This window comes from Mixophyes fleayi, chromosome 2 (assembly GCF_038048845.1).
Source record: "Mixophyes fleayi isolate aMixFle1 chromosome 2, aMixFle1.hap1, whole genome shotgun sequence".
In the NCBI taxonomy this organism is placed as follows: Eukaryota; Metazoa; Chordata; class Amphibia; order Anura; family Limnodynastidae; genus Mixophyes; species Mixophyes fleayi.
Genome location: NC_134403.1, coordinates 333,384,651 through 333,409,739, shown reverse-complemented (window position 1 = coordinate 333,409,739; position 25,089 = coordinate 333,384,651). Strand labels below are relative to the sequence as shown.

General features: G+C 39.4%; 1 protein-coding gene across 1 annotated transcript; it reads left to right on the top strand.

Moving 5' to 3' along the window:
* Positions 1-1,749: 1,749 nt before the first annotated feature.
* On the top strand, positions 1,750-24,408 carry LOC142139967 (uncharacterized). The gene is made up of 8 exons (XM_075197830.1): positions 1,750-1,993; positions 3,494-3,632; positions 15,010-15,152; positions 15,813-15,930; positions 17,638-17,766; positions 18,187-18,410; positions 21,835-21,931; positions 24,308-24,408. The coding sequence occupies exons 1-8, from the start codon at positions 1,928-1,930 to the stop codon at positions 24,406-24,408; spliced, it is 1,017 nt and encodes a 338-aa protein (XP_075053931.1). The 5' UTR covers positions 1,750-1,927.
* Positions 24,409-25,089: the final 681 nt, after the last annotated feature.

Below are 25,089 nucleotides of genomic sequence, written 5' to 3'. Positions count from 1 at the left end.
ACCCTTATTATCACACTCGCTTCAACATTTTCCAACTGCATTTTAGACCATACCAGATAATGTTCTTGATGATTTTGTTAGGATCAATATTGTTTATTGTAGTCATTCTGGGGCCACACGCGATATTGGATTTGATATTGCAGCATGTGTAGCTACCTTAAGGCTTGTCTAGGGCAGATTGCAAGACATACAGGTTCACCTGTAATTGAACTGGGACACTTAAGATGGAATCTAGATGACACCTAACCCATCAGTAGGTTATTGGAAAAACCAACAAATAAAACAATTTCTACCCTCTTTAACTGAGGTTGGCACTATGAAATGATAGTATCTTGATGTCCATTGGGGGTGCTGAAACTCCACTCTACTGAAGAAGATGGAAATGAGACATCAACAGACAATGACAAAAAATCCTCCTGTCACACTAGACCTCTGTTAGTATGTTTCTGGATTCAAGATTCTGACCCACTGGTAATTGCTCTAACATTCACCTTCAGCCACCGCTCGATGCTGGTGATACAATTAATTCATGTGCTCCAGTCAGATTCTAGTTATAATCTATTTAGTGCATTTTACAAAATGATAACTAGAATCTGATTGGTTGCTATAAGCAACATCTCCACTTTTCAAACCCGCTGAAAACTCTCAGCTTGATACATTTACCCATTGGTGTCAATTGAAAAAGAAAAATTTAAGCACTACTGTGTTAGATCATGCATCAGCCTCTCCCCATTGAATCATATAAACACAGAAATACAGTTGCTTTTATATTTTTTAATGTTGTTGCAAACACTACTCTATATTGATGTATACAGAAAACATTAACAAAGGTCAACTAAGCATAAAAGATTAAATTACACCAGTCCAGGGTATCACCATATTTTTACTGACAAATATAAAAAGAGATAGAATACTGTTAATGATCGTATCTGCAGTAGCCAGAAAACAACTCCTTTATCACTGCTTTAAACACACAACGTGGTATACAAAACAAGACTGTTTTTGGAAGATCCCCCAATACTACTGGATGCACAGGACTAGACAGGAGATTATCTCTTCTTTTTTCCTGCCGAATGTTATAACTCATCTCTCCCCGTACTGTTGTTTGGCATCTTTAGTCATGGACATATTTATGTTTAGTGTGTGTATATGTGTGTGTATTTGTGCTTAAACATAAACAGGTTAAACATAAAAGTTTACCATTTGCATATACAAATATGGATCTGCTCAATTATATTTCTACATCTGTATTCTGAGTTACAGATAGGTGCATCCTCAAACCTAGCATATACATGTGTCCAGAGCAAATATCACTAGCAGCAGCTGGACGAATTGAATTAAGCGATTAGTAAAGTGATGTGCAAGGTATTAGGAGAGTCTTTATTTAAATAAATTATTTTTTTCTATGGTGTCTGTTTTTTTACAGTACTTTTCTATGTGGTGACGCTACAGATCCCTGTGGGCCCTGATACCAGGGCTTGCGGTTACCAGTAATGTCACACCGAAAAATGCTATTGGTAACTATTACACATTAATTACCCTAGTACCCACTAGAGGGTGTTGGGAGAAGGCCCAGTGCTCACAGCATTGGTCTGTCTTTACTTGGGGTCGGGGGCATTTTTTGCAGGCCCCAATTCCCCTAGGGATTTCAGATCTGTTCTTTTTTGTACAGTCTTTACAAAAATAATTTTATAAGTTAAAAAAAACTCAACTAATCAGTTATTAATGTGTCCTCTATAAGCTCTTATATTTTCATGATACCTTTGCAGTCAAGTTCTTCTGGCTGAAAATGAGTTAATCTGCTTTATGTCATTACAATGTAAATGAACTTGTGTGTTTGTCCTCTGCTATTTCTCAGTGCAGCTTTGCATAGTTTGTTGTAGCAACTAAAGCTTCTGTCCTACCAGTATACAAAACTGGGGAAGACATGGCAGCAGGCTCGACAAGTCTCCCGTGGCTTGAAAAAACAAGGCTGCAGATTCAAAATCTACAGGTAAATTAATGTTACAAATCAACATAAACTGCAGTTTTACAACCACTCTGGGTGTTAGGAGAGAAATGTTAAGCTGTAAAATGGCTGCAGTTTTTCTACTAATTGCCATACTTACCTATAATCTTCGATTCCGGGAGGCTGCGGGGGAGTGACAGGGGGCGGGGCTCCAAAATGCGCGTCATTCACCGGGAATCGCAGCGTTTGGGACCTAATTCTGCCCACTTCACTAGAAAGTGGGCAGATCCGGGAGATTGCCACACTCTCCCGGGAATCCGTGAGACTCTCGCAAAATGCGGGAGTCTCCTGGACATTCCGGGAGAGTTGGCAAATATGTAATTGTCCCATATCATATAATGAAATTATGCTGTGAACACTTTTTTATTTTATAATATGACTCATACTTAATGGTAATAGGACAATCTACTGATCATCACAATGTACATTTTGCAATAACTATCTCAAATTAAAGCTACCATTAACACTCCATCATATTTACATGCTATTAAAGTTATTTAAAGTTATTTAGCAGGCACAGTATAAGTGAATGTTTGCACTTCCACATTTGCGATTCTTTGTGCTCTCTGCAACATCCACCCATTATATGCTGTGCTCAGTCCAATATGTGCCTGTAGGTCTGCCAAGAGGAATTTGGGGACAAAAAGGGCTTCACAGGCACTGATATTGCTGCTAGTAAGGTTGTACCTAAATCAACCATTTATTGGATCATCAAGAACTTCAAGGAGAGAAGTTCAATAGTTGTGAAGAAGGCTTCAGGGCGCCCAAGAACGAATAAAAAATGGGACCAAAACACCCTCCAAGAGCAAATTCTCCCAACCATCCAAGAACAGTTTGATGATGAACAATGCCTTTTCCAGCATGATGGAGCATCTTGTCATAAGGCAAAAGTGATAACTAAGTAGCTCAGGGATCAAAACATCGACATTTTGGGTTCCATTGGCAAGAAACTCCCCAGACCTTAATTCCACTGAGAACTTGTAGTCAATCCTCAAGAGGCAGATGGACAAACAAAATCCCACAAATTCTGACAAACTCCAAGCATTGATTAGGCAAGAATAGGCAGCCATCAGTCAGTATGTAGCCCAGAAGTTGATTGACAGCATGCCAGGGCAAATTGCAGAGGTCTTCAAAAAGAAGGGTCAACACTGCAAATATTGACTCTTTGCATAAACTCAATGTAATTGTCAATAAAAGCCTTTTACACTAATTAAATGCTTGTAATTTTACTTCAGTATATCATAGCAACATCTGACAAAAAGGTCTAAAAACACTGAAGCAGCAAACTTTGTGAAAAACAATACCTGTGTCATTCTCAAACTTTTGGCTATGACTGTAGTGACTCTTCAACTGATGGTGACAAAGGATGATAAAGTACCGCAACCAATAGAATTCAAGTTTGATAAAGATGGATGTTTAACACATATGCACATGTTCAGTCATTTTCTTTATTTAATAGACCTGTTTCTTTTTCATCCTCAACAGGAGTGGAAGGAGTTTACTGGCAAATTGTACGATGCCGTCCAGCAGCAGATGACTGAGAGTAACGTTAAATTCTTCAATGACCTCTCCGAAACTGAGAAGATTTTTGTCCTGGAAAAAGCAGCCAAAGCTTTACACTCAGGTACTGCAACTGAATAACAACTATAGGACAATCTATAATTACATAGCTGCTGTTATGAATGTGTTGATAACATTCAGAGCTAGAAATTGCATATATCGTAATCATTTTATTTATATGCTGCCACAGAGTCTGTAGCGCTGCGCAAAAGCAAACAGAAAAAATAAAGATAAGTAAGGGATGATAGAAACAATAGAATCAGTAAAAATCAATACAGGAGACTATAGAGAAAGGGACTACATAAGAAGACACAATTAGAACAAAGGAAACATTACAAAGAGGATGAGGAGATAGGAGGTAGAGAGGGTCAAACCTGTGAATGCATTGAAGAGGATTAGGGTAGAAAACGGAGACAATAGAGCTCGAGTGAAAGGTGCAGGTGGAGCATGAGGAGGGAATTGTCTTAGTATGGGGCCTGGTAGACAAGTGAGCAGGTGAGTTTTGAAGAAGCATTTGAAGGATTCAATGTTGGGGACGAGTCTGGTTGGGTGGGGAAGGGAGCTGTAAATGTTGGGAGCAGCACGGCCAAAGTCCTGAAGGCGGGAGTGGTGGTGATAGGGGATGAGGAGAGCCGAAGGTCATTGACATAACGTAGTAGGTGACTAGGGGAGTATATCTTAACAATGTCGGAGATTTCGGAGTGGGAGGCATTAAGGGTAAGGTGTAAAGGTAAGAAACTTAAATTGTACACTGGAGGGAATGGGAAGCATAATGGAGGGTTTTGCAGAGAGGCATTACAGAAGAGGAACATAAAGAGAGGAAGATTAGTCTCGATACCTCATTCAGACCAGATTTCATGGAGGATAGACATTTGACAAGGAAGCCAGAGATGAGAAGATTGCAATAAACAGGGCATGAGATGGCATGGCATGTCTCTTGCCATCCAGGGAGAGGAAAGGGTGAATCTTGGCAATTTTTGGAAGGTGTGGACAAGGGACTGGAAGTGGGGAGTGAAATTGAGGCCAGTGTCAATGAGGACCTCCTAGCGGAGCGCATGGTGGAATAGGGGATGAGGGCAACACCATCAACCTCTGGATATAAGAAGAGGGAATATGATGCTATGCAGTGGAAAGATGGTAAGCTCAGTTTTGGATATGTTGAGCTTGAGATAGCATCCAGCCATCCAGGTGGAGATGGCAGAGAGGCAGTCGGACACATGGGAGAGGAGAGAGGGTGAAAGGACAGGGGAGGAAAGGTAAATTAGTGTGTCATCAGCATAAGGGTGATATTGGAGGTCAAAGGAGTTCATGGGTTGACCACGAGAGGAGTTGTAAAGAGAGAAAAGTATGGGTAAAGAACATAGCCTTGCGGAACTACAACAGAAAGTGGGACAGAAGTGCAGCAGGCGCCAGAAGAAATGGTCAGAGAGGTAAGAGGTAAAACTGGTAAAGAACAATGTCATAAAGGTCAAGGGAGTGAAGGGAGTTAAGCAGGAGATGATGAACTCTGCCAAAAGTGGCAAAAAAGTCAAGTAGCAAGAGCAGGGAGAAATGGCCCTTCAGTTTAGCCAAGAGTTGATTAGTCACCTTCTTGATGGCAGTCTCGGTGGAGTGAAGAAGGTGGAAGCCTGGTTGTAAAGGCTCAAGCAAAGAGTGAACGATGAGAAAGTGTTAAATGGTTGTAGACTAGCTTTTCAAGACGTTTGAAAAGGAATAGAAGTCAGCATATGGAGAGATAACTGAAAAGAGAGGAAAGGTCTATATATGGTTTTTTGACAATAGAAGTGTTGAGGCAGAAGGAAAGAAGCTGGCAGAGAGAGATAGCTTGAAAAGGTTAACTAGGAGACTGCAAGTGTTAGAGGAGAGAATGGAGGAGGCAGGAGGGAGCAAGGTCAAGAGAACAGGTTTAGGAGTAAGAGGAGGTAGGAGTGAGAGGACTTCAAAGTGTGTGACAGGAGGGAAAGTGGACAGAGCAGCAGGGGCTTTAAAACTCCCAGAGAGGAGATGGGAGAAAGGAGTGGTTCAAGCGCGGCAGAGAAGCAGGATGGGTCAAGGTCAATTATATTGTCAGGTATTTGTACACTTCATGCAGACTTTCATGGGATTCACCATATATATGTTTTAATTAAATGCTCACAGGTCTGATCCTATTAAAAATAGAAATGTCATACATACAATTAAGATTATGGAGGTTTTAAAATTGAAGTGCATTGGAAAAAAAATCACAGTAGCATTGAGACCAAATGAATTATTTTACTGGAATCCCCCCTTTCCCAACTAGCACAGTGGAAGGTATCCAGAGTCTGGGGCTCTTAGTTGCTGGTCAGACCAGCTACCCATTGGGACTGCCTTGAGGATTTTGAACATGGACTAGATGACAACTCCCGACACAAGATAAGCCTAATGTGTTGAAGTTCAAAATCTCCTGCCAGCTATTGCAAGAAAAATAGTGATAATCAGCAACAAATTTAATTTGTCTGGTTCCCAGAATTTGTGAGGAAACTATACAATGTAAAGCTTTTCTCTCGGGGGATTCCATCTTTGTCTTTTAGCAACTAATCATACTATATGGATTTGCATATATAAATATATGTCAATATATGCTTTCCTGCATAGAGATTGTGCAATGCTAGAAATGGCAATGCAACAACGTTAGGCGAGAGAACTATAACTTTAGCTTCACTTAAAACTGGAGTAGTTTCAAGTTATTGCCCTCTGTTATTGTAGATGTGGGTGTAGAAAGACTGAAGTGACAACTCTCAGGAGTGAAACATAGATGGATAATTAGCTAGAGTAACTTCCTCAGGCACACTCAGCAGGTGGCGACAATTACACTCATAAGTGGCACCCTCAGCTTGTACTATGTAACTATTGGAACGAGCAGTGTTTCTGAGAACAGTAGCAGGTTTATCCATATCGAGAAGGAGCTTGCATTTGGACAACTTGACCTGAAACAAGATGTGGAAGATGATGCACTGCTCGGTCATAACTTCTTTTGTTGGACAGCTGCTCTGAGATAAGTACTGTTGTACTCATGTTTGTTATTGTTGTTGCAATTGTTGCTTAATAACAGGGATTAGAGTCCTGGTGCAGCGCAGCAATAACCGCTGGGCATGTGATGGTAAACCATCCTGTGGAGTATCTCTTAGGATAAGCAATGCTGCAATGATATCCGTGTTATCATGTTTTTCCAGCAGGTGTTTGGCTGAGCGCACAGCTCTTTCTGAGAGCACATTGGATTGAGGATAGTCGGGGCTGCTGGTAGTGTGTTGAAAGTCCCAGATATTTGCAAACTCTTTCAACTCTCTACTCATGAATTTAATGGATTTGTCTGTAATAAGTTGTTGTGGGATGCCATGTGTAGTAAAGTGTCTCTTGAGCTTGACAACAACAATAATGCTGGTGTGATTTGGTAGGTAGTCAATCTCAAACCACCCTGAATAAGAGTCCACCAAAACTAGATCTACCCTTCCTCTCTATTCAAAGTCTGCGGCAGTGACCGACCAGGGCAAGTCAGAAATCTTGTGTAGGTGAAAAGGTTGTTTGGGTCAATGTACTTTGAGAGCATTGCAGAGGCCACATATGGAGACTTTTTTTTTAATGTCACTGAACATGGTGGACCAATATAATGACTCTCTGGCCCTCCGCTTGGTGGCTTCAAGGCCCGGGTATCCCTGGTGGAGCTGCTCAGCGTAGTACTTCTGCAGAGTGTATTATGAATCGTTGACCTCTCAGGATAACTTCATCAGACAGCGTAAGCTCATATTTCATGGCAAAGAATGGGCACAAATCTTGTGAGATCTCTTGAGAACTGGGACCACCCTTGCTATATGATTTGAGACAGCTGAAGGTACAGAGGTTTCCCGCTGTAGCTCATCCATTTGGTTGGAAGATAATATTTGCACAGACATGACGTCATATTCATCCTCAACTTCTGGGCACTCAGTGTGAGGTAAGTAGGCCCGGGAATGGGCAACAACCACAACCATAATTCTTTGCCACACTTATATACTACATCCAGATGGTATCTCTGTAATTTGAGCATCATTCTTTGTATGAAGCAGAAGCATTATGCAAAGGCCTCTTCAGTATGTTTATGAGTGGTTTATTGTCTGTCTCAACAGTGACAGGATGTCTATATATATAAAGTCATGGAACTTGTGACAGGCAAATACTTGTTGTGGCTCCTGCCAGCTCCATTCTGTATCTTGGTGTAGGAGCTGTCATAGTAGTGCTGTTGTCTCACTGTAATTGGGGATACATTTTGACAGGTAGTTTGTCATTCCCAAATATCAGTGAAGACTGAGTTTTGTCCTCAGGCATTTGCTGAATGGCTGCCTTTTTTTCAGAGTCTCTCTTGACCCCTTTGTCAGGGAGGGGGTGACCCACATATGGAAATTCTGACACTGGGAACATGCATTTGTCTGGGTTGAGCTTTAAGTTTGTGGCATGGATCCTTTCCAACACCTGATAAAGGTGCTGACGTGTTCTTGTATGTTGCGACCCCAAATGAGGATGTCATCAACAATGATTTCACACAGGTATCCTGCAAAGAGCTGTTCCATGCATCGTTGAAAAACTTCACTTTCAGTGGTCAGGCATAAGGCATACGCAAGAAAAGCATATTGTCCAGTGGGTTTCATGAATGTGGGGAGCCTGGATGACTCTGTCCAGAGGTAACTGCCAAAATCCACATTTTTTAATGCAGATATATAAACTGAGCAAGAAAGAATGTGACTAGCGTTCAGTGCAGCGTGGTGGGCTGTATGGTATATGGAGGGGGATGATGGCACAGGGTGGTATGAATATTCTGACAAGTTCATGGGTCAAAAACAGTCTGGTGATCACAAAGTGTGGTGACTGTGATGCCGATTTTAACCGCTATTCAGATGGTGCAGATGGATGCCAGGAGACTGCGAGCGGTATCTCCGTTGCCCTCAGTGTATGTGGAGGTTGCTGTGTAATTACCTCCAACTAGTAGAAATAACGCCTGGTATGATGTTTCTGGTGGTGGGGATCGTGCTGTGGTGGGCTCCTCTGATGGTCATGGAATCATTACTCCAGCCGTCCGCTATGTTCTTCTGTGAGAGTTTGGTATAGTCAGCTGGATGCAGCGCGATGCTGGATGTTGCGCACGCGCAGCTAGCGAACTCAAAGGAAGAATTATTCTACATAGTGATGTATTGTCAACAAACTTTATTAGCAATAACAAAAATTGCAACAGTAAATGTGCAGAGGTGATCAAGTAATATACTCTGATGCATTTTGTCCGGCTCGGGACTTTCTCAAGGAGTTAATGATTGCTAGTGGGAGTGACTGTTATAAAGAATGGGACAGCTAATGATTGATTGAGAACATATTGCCAGTGGATTGGCTACTGTAGTGGATACATGTTGTCCTGTATCTGGCATACTTTGGATATCTAGTGGCCACTGAACATGTAATAATATTATGTGAATGATTACCAATAGGGATCTAATTTGAAGATTCCTTAACTGGGGTGGGTACAATAATTATAAGTGGATATAGTAATAGTAATGAGATGGCAAATAGTGCAACAAATAAACAAAATACACAAACAACAAGTATAACAAGTACAAGTATATAAAGAATATAAAAATATATAGAAAATAGAGAAGGTACAAAAGGTACTAGAAATACTCTGGGCCAAGGTGGGCGATTCTATGTGTGAGACATAAACTGGTCTGATGTGCACTTAATGGGTTATGGTCTGGGGTTTAATGGTCAATGAAGTAATAGAGGGGGTATGGGATTCAAACCAATATAAATGGAATGCAAATAAAATACAAATAAAATATAAATAGATGGACACTAGTGATTGATGAGTAACACTAGTGTAAAAGTAATAATTATGGTACAATACCTATTACAAGATGGGTTTAGACGAGGTGAGGCCGTTCTTTACAATCCAATAATGAGGTGCCACTGCTGACATTAATGGCTAACAGTAATGACTGACACTATAATTAATAATGGTGATTAATAGTAATTATTGGTTTATGATACTGCGATCTGAGTCACATGGGTGCATGCTTGGAAGTGTGGTGTAGGTTGTATCACGGATATAATACGGGTATGTGCCCAGTTTCCTATTGAGAAAGATATCGTAGTGATATGGCCTACAGGTCCAAATCGTGTGACTGATAGTCGTTAGTGAGTGAGTGAATTCACCCCGAGATATTTCTTTGGAATATGAGTAGATGCTAATATGCGAGTGTTTCATCGAATGTCCTAACCTGTAATGTAGGAAGACGAGGGATTTAATTGACTTGTATGGACTTAATATCAAAGTCAATATTTAATTCCCTGGGGGGTGTCTTAAGATTGTAGCTCCAACTTGCCTCCTCCCTGTTAATTTGCTTAATGAAGTCCCCTCCTCTCCAGTTTTTTCTACTTGCTTGATAGCATGAAAATTCAGGCCTTCGGGGTTGGATTTGTGTATTTTGTGGAATTGATCTGATACACTGTTAAGTAAAAATCCCTTTTTGATGTTGCGAATGTGTTCGTTTATTCTGACTCTCAGTGTTCTGATTGTGCGTCCTACATATTGGAATTTGCATGTGCACTCCAGCAGGTAGATGATATTTGTACTGTTGCAAGACATGAACTGGTTTATTGGAAACTTTTTGGTCGTGACCTGAGATGAAAGCTTAATGTGGGTTTTGTTGCCCTAATTTTCATGTTTTTTGCATCCCACACATTGGCCACAGTGGTAAAATCCACTTGGCCTGGAGGGGGTATTGATCAGTGTTTGCCTAAGTTGTGTCGGGCGATATGATTGCGTACAAGAGTTCTGTTGAGGCTGGGCGCTTTTCTGAAAACTACTTTGGGATTGACTGGTAGAATGTGGTATAGAATGGGATCCTTCAGGAGATTTTTCCAATGTTTCCTGTTTGCTTTGGTGATTTTGTTGGCTGATGTGGAGTACTTGGTGATGAAATATACCTCATTGGAGGAGTTTTCCTTGTGTGTCTTCTATTTTATTTTGTGATTAGGGCATTCCTATCGAGTTCCCTGACTTGGGTGAAAGCCTGCTCTACCATATCTTTGTTGTATGCTTTATCTAGAAACTGGGATCGGAGTGACCTACCTTGTGCATCATAGTCTTGAATATTTGTGCAGTTTCTACATATCCGGGTGAATTGGCCCAAAGGAACGTTGGATAACCAGTTTGGGTTATGGTGGCTGGAGGCTAGGATGTAGCTATTAACATCCAACTTCTTGTGAAAAGTCCTGGTGATAATATAGTGGTATTATATGGATATCTCTAAATCTAGAAACTCTACCTGTTGCTTGCTCATTTGTGATGTGAATTGGATATTGCTGTTTTTGTCATTTATGTAATCCAGGAATGTGGTGAGAGAATTGAGGTCACCTTTCCAAATGAAGAGGACATCATCAATGTATCTCTTCCAGAGCATCAGGTTCACACCAATGTCCTCCCTGCTCCAGATGTAATCCTCCTCCCATTTTGCCATGAAGAGGTTGGTATAACTTGGTGCGAACTTGGTGCCCATAGCAGTGCCTCTGTGCTGGAGATTGTAATTGTTGTCGAACCAGGTGTAGTTTTGTGTATGAATTTGATGCCTTTAAGTAGAAAATCAATTTGATCCATGGTGTTGAGGATACTGATCTCTTTCTCGAATTTTAAGAGATTGGACAGTTCATTTTGGAACGTGGGTGTAGCGTCTGTTGTTAGTCTGTTGTAAGGGATGAGATTCAGGATATTATGGGCCTCCAGCTTGTAGTTACTTTGGCTAAGAATAACTAAGCCTTCACCCTTATCTGCGGGTTTAAAGATTATATTGGTGTTGGTCTTCAAGGTGTTTCATGCCATTCTCTCTTTCTTTGTGAGATTAGGCTGTGTCTTATTGGATAATCTTGTGTCCATGATCTCTATGTCATCTGTGAGGAACTTCTCAAATGTGTTAATGTAGCTACTTTTGACCTGGATGGGATAAAATGAAGACTAAAGGTCTGAGATTGTTGTGTCTGTATTTGTTGTCGGGTGTAGGGCAGTATCAGAGTTTGGTTTGTGCAAAATGTTTTTTCAGACAAATTTTGCGAACAAATTGTTGAATGTCCAAATATGTTTCGAATTTGTTAAGCTGCCGGGTGGGGGCAAATTTGATGCATTTCCCTAATAGTGATGTTTCAGTGTCAGATAGCTGGTGAACACTAAGATTGAATATCCCTAATTGTTTAGGGGAGACTATTGATGGGTGGATGGTTTGTGCTTTTTGTTGGTGCAATTTTCTCCCTCTTCCTCCTCGTCTGATCTTAAAAGACTACTTTCATTTACATTCCTTTAAATATACATGTTCTTTCTCCATATGTACTGAAGTGCTTAGTGGACCATCCTTTCATATTGTAAACTTAGGAGTGTGGTTAACTCCTTTTCACCCAGCAGCTCGTACATTATCTATCCATTACTGCCTATGTGCATCCACCACTCCTTGCACAATCCACATTTAGCATCCAGTGTACTGAAGATTTTTGCCTCAGGCATGACAGAAGTAATTTATTCGACCATTCTCGTCTATAGTTTTTAAGCGGTGTATATACACCGCTTAAGAGCTATAGACGCAAAGCAAAAGAGCTACAGCATTGAAAACTGCAAAACGAGCTATAATCATTTGCTATATTCCCTAGCAAAAAGTATATTGTTCTTCACCGCTTCACTGCTACCCCCCTGTTGCATTTCTCCTCCCTCCCTCTCCCACACCTTCTTCTTCCCGCTATCAACTTTATGTGACTGTCTTTCACTCAGTCTTTCAAGTGTTGGCTAGTTCCCATTGTGTATTTGGATCTGCAGCATTTTGCAAAGTGGTTCCATTTAGTACATGAGTTACAGCGTTTATAAAAGTCAGGTGGGTGGTGCACACCACAGTTTTTGCATTGCATCTATTGGCGCTGTACACTACATACTTCTGTCTCCTTCCTTAATTCCCTTGTACTCCTCTCAGACTGTTGATTAAGCATGAATATGTATAGGGTAATTTCTAATGTCAATTTCCTTTCTGTTAACAACTGTCTGCATACAGTATCATTATGAATATCACAAATAATTCTGTATCTAATTCGTTCGTTGGCGATGGCGCCAAAATCCAATTTTTTTGCTAGTGTTAATGTTGACATATATAATTGCACATTCTCATCACTCTTTTGGTTTGTGGTATTAAATATATATTATATAATATATAATCATTATTACATTCTTTACGGTAAACATATTTCCTCAAACTCTCATAGTGGCACTTCAGGGTCACCATTATCCTCCACTTCTTCATAAACAAATGTGTCTGCTTTATCTACTGCCTCTGTGCAGCCAGACTTAGTAAAGTATATGCTTGTACCTTTTTTGACTTTTCAGATAGCCCAGTGATGCAGTATGCTTTCCATTCCTTCCTGAACTGGAGCCAGTTGCCAGCAATGTTTTCATCAAATATGGGAGGACTAATGTAGCTGAGACCTTGAACCAATTCTGCCAACTTCTGACCAGTGGCGGATCCAGGGGGGGGGGGAGGGGGGGGGGGGGGCGATAATCGGGGCGATCGCCCCCCCTACCAGGGGCTTGCTGCTGACAGCTGCACACTGTGCAGGTCCGTTCAGCAGTGACAGTATGCTGCCCGGCTGCTCTGATTGTGTTTTAAACACAATCTGCACATACTGTGCAGCCGCCGGCAGCCTTAGAACACAGAAAGGGGGCGGGGCCTAAATCGCCCCCCCTAAAATCGCCCCGGGTAGGGCAAATGTCTGGGTCCGCCCCTGCTTCTGACACCATGTAGATGTGAGTGTAGGAAGACGAGTGACAACTCTCAGGAGTGAACCATAATATGTTTACTCAGTATAACATACATAACTAGAATGCAGAACAGAGAACAGGAACTTCCCAGCATGCCTAGCCAATGACATCACTTCCTGCCAGGCTCTGGAAGGTCATACATTTACACTTATCATTTTAAAATATGATAGGTTCCCAAGTGTGCTTGTGTATGTGTAAAAATGTGTATGTGTATGCTTGTGTGGTAGGTTTTTTTAAAATATTTAGTTTTATTGGTCCTGTGAAAGGTCAGTGGTAAAGTTATGTCACTTCCTCTGCATGAAGGAAGCACTGATACTAATTCTTTTCACAAGTCATGTACACCTACTGTCCAACAACTGTATATAACTGCACATATATAGAGGATGATATATCTGCAGACAATGCATTATACATACTTTATGGAAAATAAACTTGGTAGAAAAATTCCTGATTTTTTTTCCGAATAATTCACTGTATACTATTTCAGCATAATTGCATCAGCATTCATTCTGGTGAACCCTCAGACATACCGATAGTCCCAATTGGAAACTTGTGGAAAAAATATGCCTCACCACCAATTTGAGCAAAACTACACCCGCTTTTCTAATGTTCCATGCCTCCTGGCTGTCTTTGAAAAATTCAGACTATTGGCAGTTGTGTCATGGTATTGTCGAAGTCGTATAATTGGATGAACAAAAGTATATTGGTTAATATTGTATTACCGTGCGTTCGCGATCAGTATGCCACGCTACACATGGCATGGCTCGATCGCGTGGTAAAATACGCACGCAAGCACTCGCACTACATTTAGTTATTTCTATATTTCATATTTATATTGATTCCATTCCACAGTGATTTGTGAGCAGATAGTATTTAGTTTATTATTAGTTTATATATTATGATTATAGGTACACTTTAGTGTTATTTAAGGGTCAGGTTACAGGAAATGTGTCATATCTGGTATAATTTTAATCCCCTATTCATCAGCAGTTGTGCGGTTGCTTCGCCGAAGAGATCGCACATTGCATACTCTAGTTAGCGATGTTAGAGAATAAATGTTTAAAGAAATACTGACTATAAAATGCTAATAGATTAGTTGTAACTGGATTCTTGGCAGGAAAGTCAGAGCACAACCCCTGGAGAGATGACCCCCACCTTTGGATATTTTGGTTTGAACTGGCCTATGACCTGCAGCATTCTGGACCTTCCTGATACCTGGACCAATAGAAGCAAACCACACCATCTGCATTGTTTTCACTGTAACACTGAGTGTATATAATACAGCTCTCACTGGCACTGGCCTCAGTCTTTTCTGACCACAGTATTCTGGAGTGAAGTACTGTACGCTGGAACCAGTGGGAGCGCAGCTAGCGCAAGTGAGCGCAGCGGTAGGTATGTATCTTTTGGTATTGGCTTACTGTATTATAATTATGTATTGAACTGCTAAATTTTGCATCTGCTAAAATAAATTACTTTGTGCTTTGTAAACACAATACAATCTCTTGGGCAATGCTTATTTGAAAACGATAGAATTACTTTAATAGTATATATCACATGTAACTAATATTCCAGGTTGTATAATGGGTATTTATGGATGGGGTCTTTTCTCTTCCAGGTGCCATTTACAATCAACTAGCTTCCAGCATCAGCTCCTGTTTAGAAGAAAATATACATGGCTATGTTGCTCAGCAACAGCAAGACGGTAATATTCTAAGGAGCCAGTCAGATTTCTTGGCTTCACATATTCAGGATGGTGTGGTGAGTGAAGATTTTCTTCTTGGGCACACAATCACTTAAATGTGAGAAAATAGGAGCCTCCATAAATCCAATAACTGCACATTATTACTATCTTATATTGTTTTATACCTGATATTATATTGGCAACAAAATACATACACTTTCAAAAGTTGATAATTTAGCTTCTCCCTCCTTCCTCTTTGTCTCATGGTATATACCTATAATGTAACCAGGGCTAGCGGAACAAGGGAAGCACAGTAAGTGTGGTAGGAGGGTGCCATGCTTACTGGGGGTGGCCTGCCAGCCTACCAGTACCAAAAAATATATTTTTTCGGCATGGGCGCCTTCTCCCTTAACTTCTAATTCTCTGCTCTGACCAGAGCAAAATGAAAACAGGCCACTCTGTGCAAGGGAGCAGCACATGTGCAGTGATGCCCCAAAGAGACTTTACTGCACAGACACAAATTGCCTACTTAGTGGGGCCACTGGAAATGACAGCACCAGTTCAGTATTTAGCCAGTGTTTGTTTTATCTACCTGCAATAGAGCACTGCAGAATATGTTGATGCTTCAGGAATTAAATATAATAATAATGACTTACTTGCTTTTTCCACATATGTAATAACAATTAGGTTTCTTGGCTTTATTTACATATCACATGACTAATGTGTATTCTCTATAGATCAATATTCTGGAAAAAAGACCCAGCATGAAGGTAAAACTACACGCTCTCTTCAATAACTCCATACCTGTGGGTTTGAGAACTATAACTTGGAAATTACAACTGTCCAACATGAAAGGTAGCTAAGGTTGGAAAATGTAAAATAACATTGTATTATTTGTTCACAACCCAATAATAAGCAGATGCTTGGAAAGCAGCTTTTAATTATATTTAATCATAACTTTAAAATTATTTAGAGTTGTTATCAGTATTGTATAGATGCACCTAAGATCCTGTATTATCATTGTTTGACTGCTGGAAAAAACATGCATACATCGGGAGCTGGAGTTCCCATACCTTGTCACGAGTTCAAGGATAATTCCTTCCCAAGGCTGAAAAATCAGTTTTGGGTGGAGTTTATTAAGTTATGCAATAATATAAAATTCTACTAACCTGGGGTCCAACTTTCCTACAATGCAGGCTCCAACTGTGTACAGATGCACTCCTTTCGTGGTCGAAGAGGGGCATAGGAACTTTGCAGTAGTGCTCAGCGATGCCGAACCACCCTCCTGCTCTGCCCTTGTGAGAACAGGGCTTCACTGTGCATGAGCCAGCTACTCACAAGAGAGGAGCAGGCGTCTCTGGAGGTTGGACCAGTAGTGCCGGGACCCCCTCACCTGTGGTGGTAGATCTGTCATGGGAAGTTCACAGAGGAGGGGCATTGACAACATTGCTGCCTGCATGAAATAGGAAAGCCGTAGTGGGGGTGACAAGTGCATCGCTGGTCCATAGGAGCCATCAGGGAACTCACTAGATTAGAGGGGGCACCAGACTCATCTGAGTATTATTATCATCATCATCATCATCTATTTATTTATGTATTATAGCCACATTTAGTGAAGTCCATCTTCATTAATACTATTGGCATTGTATGCAACTGCGCTGTTTATGTTAGCAGCTATTTTAGGTATTTAAAAGGATGTAGTGGCTAATAGTAGTCCTACAGATGGGAAGTCTCAGGTGTATTACACCTCTTCATCCTTCCTGTCATTGTAGAGCCTTGCCTAAAAAAAAATTTTGTTGGGACAAGCTACAGAAAGTTGTTGTACATATATATTTGGGACTGGTATTAGTAGCTTTTTTCCTTAACACAGATTACATCATAAGCTTCATTACATCATATAAATAGCTGATGACGATGATGATGCTGATGATAAGCTTAGTGGTCATTTAAGCACATCTATCACATATTGAAAGTCCTATATGTACTGGCTGCGGCTTATTTAAAAACACAGAATCTAATCTAGTCATATCATAGAAGCTAGTATCTCTTGGCTGATATGGGCCACAGCATTTCCTTTCTAACTGTAATATTTTATTAGATAGGCACAATGGGTGAATAATGCAATAAATATCACAAATAATATAGTTAATTCTACAACTTTTTTTTACAAGGCTCTTGTGGGTGCTTACTAGACCTATATTCACCTCTAAATTGTTAAACTGAAAAAAATAATTTTGAGGGGTTTTTCGACAAAATTACATTTAGAAGTACAATATATTTAAGTATTTGTTTTCATGATAGTATCAAATTCATTGAGAAGTAATTCAATTGCAGTTCATTCTCAACATATCGTGCATATAATATATTCTATGAAATAACGCACCACCATTTGTATATTATTACAGATATTTGAAGTCACCTGTACAAAAACATGTGGCCTACATGGTTTTACAGGGTCACGAGACTCCTAGGTGTCTTTTAATATACTTATTCTATAAAGTAGGAATGTAATGATTAAGTGATTATCTATGTCTAACAATCTATTTTTCATATTATTAACAGTCCGCACGGAATATGTGATACAAGTGTCCAGGAACAAAGCCCGGTCTATAGCCGAAAGAGAGATAGCGCTACACTGCGAAACACTACTCACTAAGGAGCAAACATTGCAGCACCTGAAAGATAACAAGAGTAAGTATTGAATAGGGCCCAAAGCTGGATTGGTGAATATATTCATATCTATGGACATTCTCACATGTTGATTAAAGGAACAATTTACTGCAATATGAATTATTCTAAAAACAAAATATTGAATATTAATGCCCAGTATATATGTAGAAAATTAAAGTGCCAATAAACACCCATACCTTGGTTTACTATCCTTTAAGTCGATTGTTGTTGTGTTGTTCAAAACCAGGGTCTGTTGAGTTATAATATCCTTTAGAATCAGTCCCTCGATCTCAAGTCTTTATGGCAAGTTACTGCCCCAGCCAGCTTGCTCTATACTGTGCCTCCCATCACATAACTGTACCCTCATAAGCATATTATATACCGCTTACCCATGATCTCTGCCAGTTGGGAACAAATGTGTGCTTGTTGTCTTTCTTTCAGGCATTGTAAGATGTATGCGGAATGTGATGTCTTATTATCATAGGCAAAGCAAGGTCAACCTTTTAGAAGAAGACTATCTTTTACTTGTACCTCTCATACAGACTGTCTATGACACATCTAAACCCAGTACCTCACTAGAATCAATGTCTACTCTGTTGGTTGAAGAGTATATCACCTTGATGGACTCACGGCCATCCATTATGCGTAAGATTCAACCCACCGAGGTAAGACTAAATTCCAGTTATTCTCTTGTTTTCAGATGCATCAAAATATTATCAGTTTACATTTATTTCCACCTATGTAGCTCCAAAATATACACCAATAACACCTGTCCTGTAAATCACTCTTGGGCGAGCTTCTTGGAGAAAATATAAACATTATTAAACTAGTACCATTTTGAACAGAATTTTTTGCTGTGTACGAGGTTTACTACTCATCCTGATTACAATGAACAATATGACAGTATTACACGTCCAGGGGAGGGATGACAGCTTTTGTCAGAAAGGGCAAGAGGACGTTACTACTTTGTAGTACCGCACCAACATTTATATCTGTACAAGAATAAACAATTGTTAGAAGATTTACATAAGTATCAAGCCATAATGGTCCAGCACCTCCTCCATAAACGTCATGGTTATGTCTATTTCCTTTCTTAAAGACTTGTAATAAAATGTACTCGATGGATGTTCATAAGGCCCAGTGACAACCAGCAAACAGCCACATAGATTCATTTTACAGGGACCTCCTGCTGCTGAGTTCATTTTTAAAGACAAGGGTTCTTTGGGAAAAATCTGCTTTCCTATCAATATTTGCAGCCTTGCTGTATATGTTCTGAATTCCAGCCAAGTCCCTGATTGTGCACAGATGTCACACATGTATAGCAGAAATGAACCATTTTAATAGCCACATATATTCTATGCATTTGGGCAGGATAAGCAGAATCTAAGTTTAAAGTTTAATAATATACAGACAGAGAACACCATCAACTGCCTGCTGAGCACTTGGATTACTGTTATGTTAGAATAACAAAGAAAGATCTACTCCTTCTTCCATTTTAGTTAAAATGTATTAAATATGGACTTCACCTCCCATTTCATTTTTGATAGATTGGATTTACTTGATCTGCTGTTGGAGATTACAAACTGGGAACTCCGTGCAAAATGGTTTAGGAAGAACAATGCAATTAACTCTACAATGCACTTTACTAGTTATCGCCCTCAGCCTACAGTACATTGTGCGCTATCCCCTGTGAGGAGACCGGGAAATTATAAAGCCTTTTTGACTACAGGTTGGCTGGTCTTCCCCAGGGCCAGCCTGTGTGCCAGCTGGGGAACCCAGTACCTCAATGGGTTCGGAATTCACTTAAGCTGAGATCAGTTGGATAAAGTTATAAAAATATACTTTATTGTGAAAACCCACACTTAACAAAACCAAACAATTTAACAATAGCCAGGGGCATCACCATTATCCAATCTACTCAGCAATCCTCACCCTTCAAGATTCACTGACACCGAAAGTAGAGGCTATGCTCTCTTCTTTTCTGTCAGACCAAAGACGTCTTTGCTCCTATACTGCAAGGTACGGTCTTAGCTACCTGTCCCCCTGCTTTTGGCAACCTTACAGCTTTAGAGCCTTGTCCGCTACCAATGCACATGATTTGGTTCCATTGATTAACCGAGCCTTAACTCCTAGATAGCCAAGAACATACTCCAATGACTATCCCCAGAATGGTATAATCTTTTTAACTTCCTTAGAATTACCATGGGTGTGTGACTTTTAAGAAACCTCTACATAGCCTTCCAGGGTGTAATTGAATTGATTAATCTTATAGGGTTGTTATGGTGTTTGCCTTAGTGTTCGGATCCTTCCTGGCCCGCCTGTGGTTCTGGCTCTGGGGAGTCTGCCGGAGAGAAGGGATGAACAATAAGTCCTTACATTACCAAAGGGGTTTAAGCACTTTAAGTCCTTGGCTCCCCTTTCCCCTCCTGCGTTTACCCGTTCACATCTTTTATATGATTCCATGCTTCCAAGCCAACCGACACCTCTGGTAAAGTCTTTCCAACCACTAGTGCACCAAGTCCTGCATAGTTCTGAGTTGGCAGTCAGGGTAGAATGGTGCCCACACGGCTTGCCAGTTAAGAGTGGCGTAACAGTTGATTGGGACATGTTTTGTGATATCCTACCCCACTACAATACCCCTGGAAACTTTAAATACATTGATGTAATTTTACATTGCACAACAGAAATATGACATTATCGGCACAAGATGCAATACAAGGGTCACAACATAGGAAGATGCCACCTGGGTTGCCCTTTCTTAATTAGCATTGTAACACATCCGCTATGGTAAGTTCCTACACCATAGACATACTAATGCTCAGTTCGATTCTAGATTGTACACTTGATGCAATCCAGACTTGCTCTCAAGAAGTGAGAAGTACAAAGATAAGTTATATCTTTCTGTTCCTGGCTTACTACCAGCTCTGCTGACAAAAAGATGAATACCAATTTGAAGGGGAGGAGATTTTGGTGTCATAAAAAAATATATATATGACGAAAACTATACATTTTCTAATTGCAAAATTCAATTATATATTATTTCATGGAAAATACTCCCTAATAAGCCATTTTTTACATAAAGCTCCCATTTAAATACTTCAGCATTCTGTATAATGGATAAGAAAAGGGCTTACTGTACATTATCTGTTCAAAAGAAAAAAAATGTCTGCTTTAATTTATCCAATACAATTTTGGAACCAGATTAAAGTAATGAAATCGTTTTCATTTCCCTCAGAGACTGTTATGGTGGTGCAGCAATGATTTATCAATTTATTCCCTGCCAGCTGGCTAGGAGACATTGCAGACCTAATCTAATAGTAACAGGCAGGCTGGCAAAGACCAATTCATAATACTTGCTCCAATATTTAATGAAGTATTCAAACATCCAAGGGGCAGGGTTCAACATTCTTTTTTAAACAAATGAGACTAAAATCTTAACAGCATATAAAAAAGTCATATGTTCCATTCCCAAGAGAGGAAGGTTTAATATTGATCACTTGCTTCACAGCCAAATCATCATGGAACATGGCAGAATCATCCAGTAACATAATATGTACTGCATTTAGTTTATATCACAACGTATACTTAATAATGTCTGTAACTTGTATTTTACAGTTTTTATAAGTATTTTGTATATCTGTCTGGTGAAGTTTGATTATGCAACATAAAGGCTATATATTGTATTATAATGCCATAGACTGTCGGCGATGTCCTATACAATTATGCACAGTTCTTTACATGATATAACATGTTAGATGTCACATTTAAAGCATTCTATATGGCACCAGCAGTGGCCCCAATATAACACTGAAACCAAGTGAATGTGAGGTAGGAGCAACGTCTTAATCCAATTAAAATATATCATTAAAAATAAATATATACACAGCAATGAAAAATCTAAACAAGACTAGTAGGATTTTAAGATACCTACTGTTCTGTGTTACCATACATCCAACGTTATAGAAGCCCAGTAGCACATTTTGCACTGGGGACTTGAAAGTTATAATTACACCATTGTAGAGAACAATATTGGTGATGGCAGCTGAAATTTTAAAAAACAAATCAGTCTTAATTTTTCCTTTGAAATAGGAAAGTGACAATACAGCATTCCAATCAATGGCATTATCATTAAAAGACATAGATCAACACCTGGCACAAACCATCCAAAATATCTATTCAACTCAGGGTAAGTGAAATCATTGTGCAGTTTTCTCGCATTAATAATGGATATAACATAGGGTACGATCGGTGGGAGGGGGGATTAGTAATTTTGCTGCTTTAGCAACTGAATAGGGCCCACTGTCATGTCTTATACAATTTTTAAGTATTATTAGATGTAAAAGAAAGGTAACCAGCACAATTTTATCATTTTTATCAGGAAAATAAGCATTTTTAATCCCATTCATTTTGCTGGTCCCCAAAATGTAGTGTCTGAAGCAGCTGCCTCCTTATAGGCAGAGCAATGGGTGTAGTCACTGTACAGTAGTATCTTGAAAGAAACATGTTATAGTCATAAGAGTTTATATTTTCTTATATTTGCTCATATTTGTAAATGCAAATCTTGTAGCTTCAGTACTAAAAAAAACACTTTTGGAACATATTGTATTGTAAGCACTTGCACAGAACGAAATGTCACAAATGCAATTTCCAGGAAATGTTTTTTATGTTATAGTATAACAAATGGAGCTGTGAATGGGCAGCATATAGTTTACACACAAAATAATTACATGCTTAAAATACAGTATATGATAGAGATAAACATCTGCACACTGGTATTCACTCACAGGGGGGTATTCAATTGTTAGCGTTAACAAGAAAAAACGAGCGCTCAAAAAATATTACCATTTATACGGTAATATTGCGCGTGAAAAGCGTTAATACGGTAGTTTACTCGCGGAATTTCAGCTCGCCGCTCAGGGAGCGGCGAGCTGAAATTTCGCGAGTAATTACCGTATTAACGCTAAGATTTTTTGAGCGCTCATTTTTCCCCGTTAACGCTAACAATTGAATACCCCCCACAGAGCAGTGTCCGAGCAGAAAACAGCTAGGTAAAAAGCTCTTCAATATTTCAGAGTGTTTTTCGTGCTGGCAGATCATTTTCAGTAGTGTATGTGACAGGACCTTTGTGCTCTGAAAGCTAGCAAATATAATAAAAAAAATTGGGCTAGCCAATTATTATTATTATTATTATTATCATTTATTTGTTAGGCGCCACAAGGTATCCGCAGCACCGCACACAGTACTAACAGTAGACTATACAGGGTGAAACCATACAGAACAATGAACAAAAAGTACCAATACTTCATAAACTCCGGCCAGTCATATGCAGTAAAGACGGAGCGGAAGAACAGGTATGGAGACAGGAGGGGAGGGGGTCCTGCTCATACGAGCTTACATCCTAAGGGAGGGTAAACAGACCAGGCACAAGAGGAGCCAGTTGAGGCAAGAGGAGAGAGGGGAGGACGAGCTAAAGGGAAGAGATGTGGGTTAAGTAGATGGTTGGTAGGCTTTGAGGAAGAGGTGAGTTTTGAGTGCACGTTTGAAGGAGCACAGAGTAGGAGAGAGATGGATGGAACGAGGGAGGTCGTTCCAGTAAAGGGGGGCTGCATGGAAAAAGTCTTGGATTCTGGAGTGGGAAGAGGTGTGATAAGAGTGGAGGAGAGGCGGCAGTCGTTGGCCGAGCGCAGGGAGCGGGCAGGAGTGTGAATAAAGGTATCACTCCTATAATACTTTTGTCTTTTTTGACACAAAAGTATTTAACATCAGAAGCGTATGTAAATATATCTATTTATAGCAAGTTGGTACCATGATATAGGACAATCATTGTTGCTCATTTTATGAAAAGTCTACAATAAACCAATAAACTTCTGAATATTGAGACTTTAATTTTAAGATAATTTACATTTTTGGGGGGAAGAATTACACACTCCACGTTACCCCAGTGTCTAACATCTATAGTGGTTCTTCTCCACTGTTTTACTGATGTAGCTTTCACCAGTACTTACCAGAAATGGGTACCTCTGCTGAAGAGCCCTGCGACCGTGCAATCAGAAGTGCAATCCGGTTCATAGAGATGGTCTGCAGTGTAATTAAGTTTACTTGTATTAAGATTAATGTGTTTAGAAAACAGTTCTTATCCCATGATCACAGCTTTATCCTCAATGTGTTCAGTCCTGGCAAGCAGCCAAAACTATCTTTTATAGGCAACTTTTATATTAGCTTTGGTGGCCCTTTGATGATCCTCTGCAGCATACATTGCTGCTCACAGAATAGTTTATTTACTCAAATAAGTCAGTGACTTTCACAGAAATATGGTAACATCCAGCGCCATTATTTCTATTATTGACTGTCTTCCCCAGCTCCATAATTTCTATTATTAAACATCCAATGAGTATTTTATAAATTAGAGTGAGATAAGAATGTTCAGTTTATTTATTCCATGATGTGACAAAGTATTTATTTGGTCTCTCTTTATGTAATATTAATTACTAATCTTCGATTGACAAGGCCTTACACTGAATAATTTGTATAACTTTGTTTTGTCTATTTTATTATGACACAGTTGAAAGCCCAGAGGAGGCCTTGATGTTGGGTATGCAGAGAACATTACAGCCTGTCTTCCAGGTCCTCTTTGTCGGTACTAATTATTCAATCACTTCTTGAAAAGATAAAACCTCATCACAGCAACTGTCATATGTAATAATCAGTACATTTACTTCAGAATAGAGAAAAAAACTTGTATTAAAAATCTAACATATAAGATATATACAAACATGTAAGCAAAAAGATAAGCAGACATATATATATATATATTATATATTATATATATAATATATTTTATATATATATATATATATATATATATATATATATATATATATGTATATATATATTATATACATATATATTATATATATATATATATATATATATATATATATATATATGCATATTTATATATATATTATATGTTTTTATGATTTATGTATATTTTTTTATGTTCTTTATGTATTGATGATCTCATAACCGGATTATTAAATTGGAGGCCACAATAACATTGGTGAGGTCGGGTACTGATTTGGACAATAAGGTCTGGCTCACAGCCAGCATTCCAATTAATCCCAGTGGTGTTTGATAGGGTTGAGGTCATCGCTCTGTGCAGGTAAATCAACTTTTCCACACCAAACTTGGGAAACCATTTTTATAAGGACATTGCTTTGTGCACAGGGACATTTTCATGCTGAAACAGGAAAGGGGCTTCCCCAAACTATTGCCACAAAGCTGGAAGCACACAATCATCAACAGCAGCAGCTAAGTATTTATATAGCGCCACTAATACTGCAG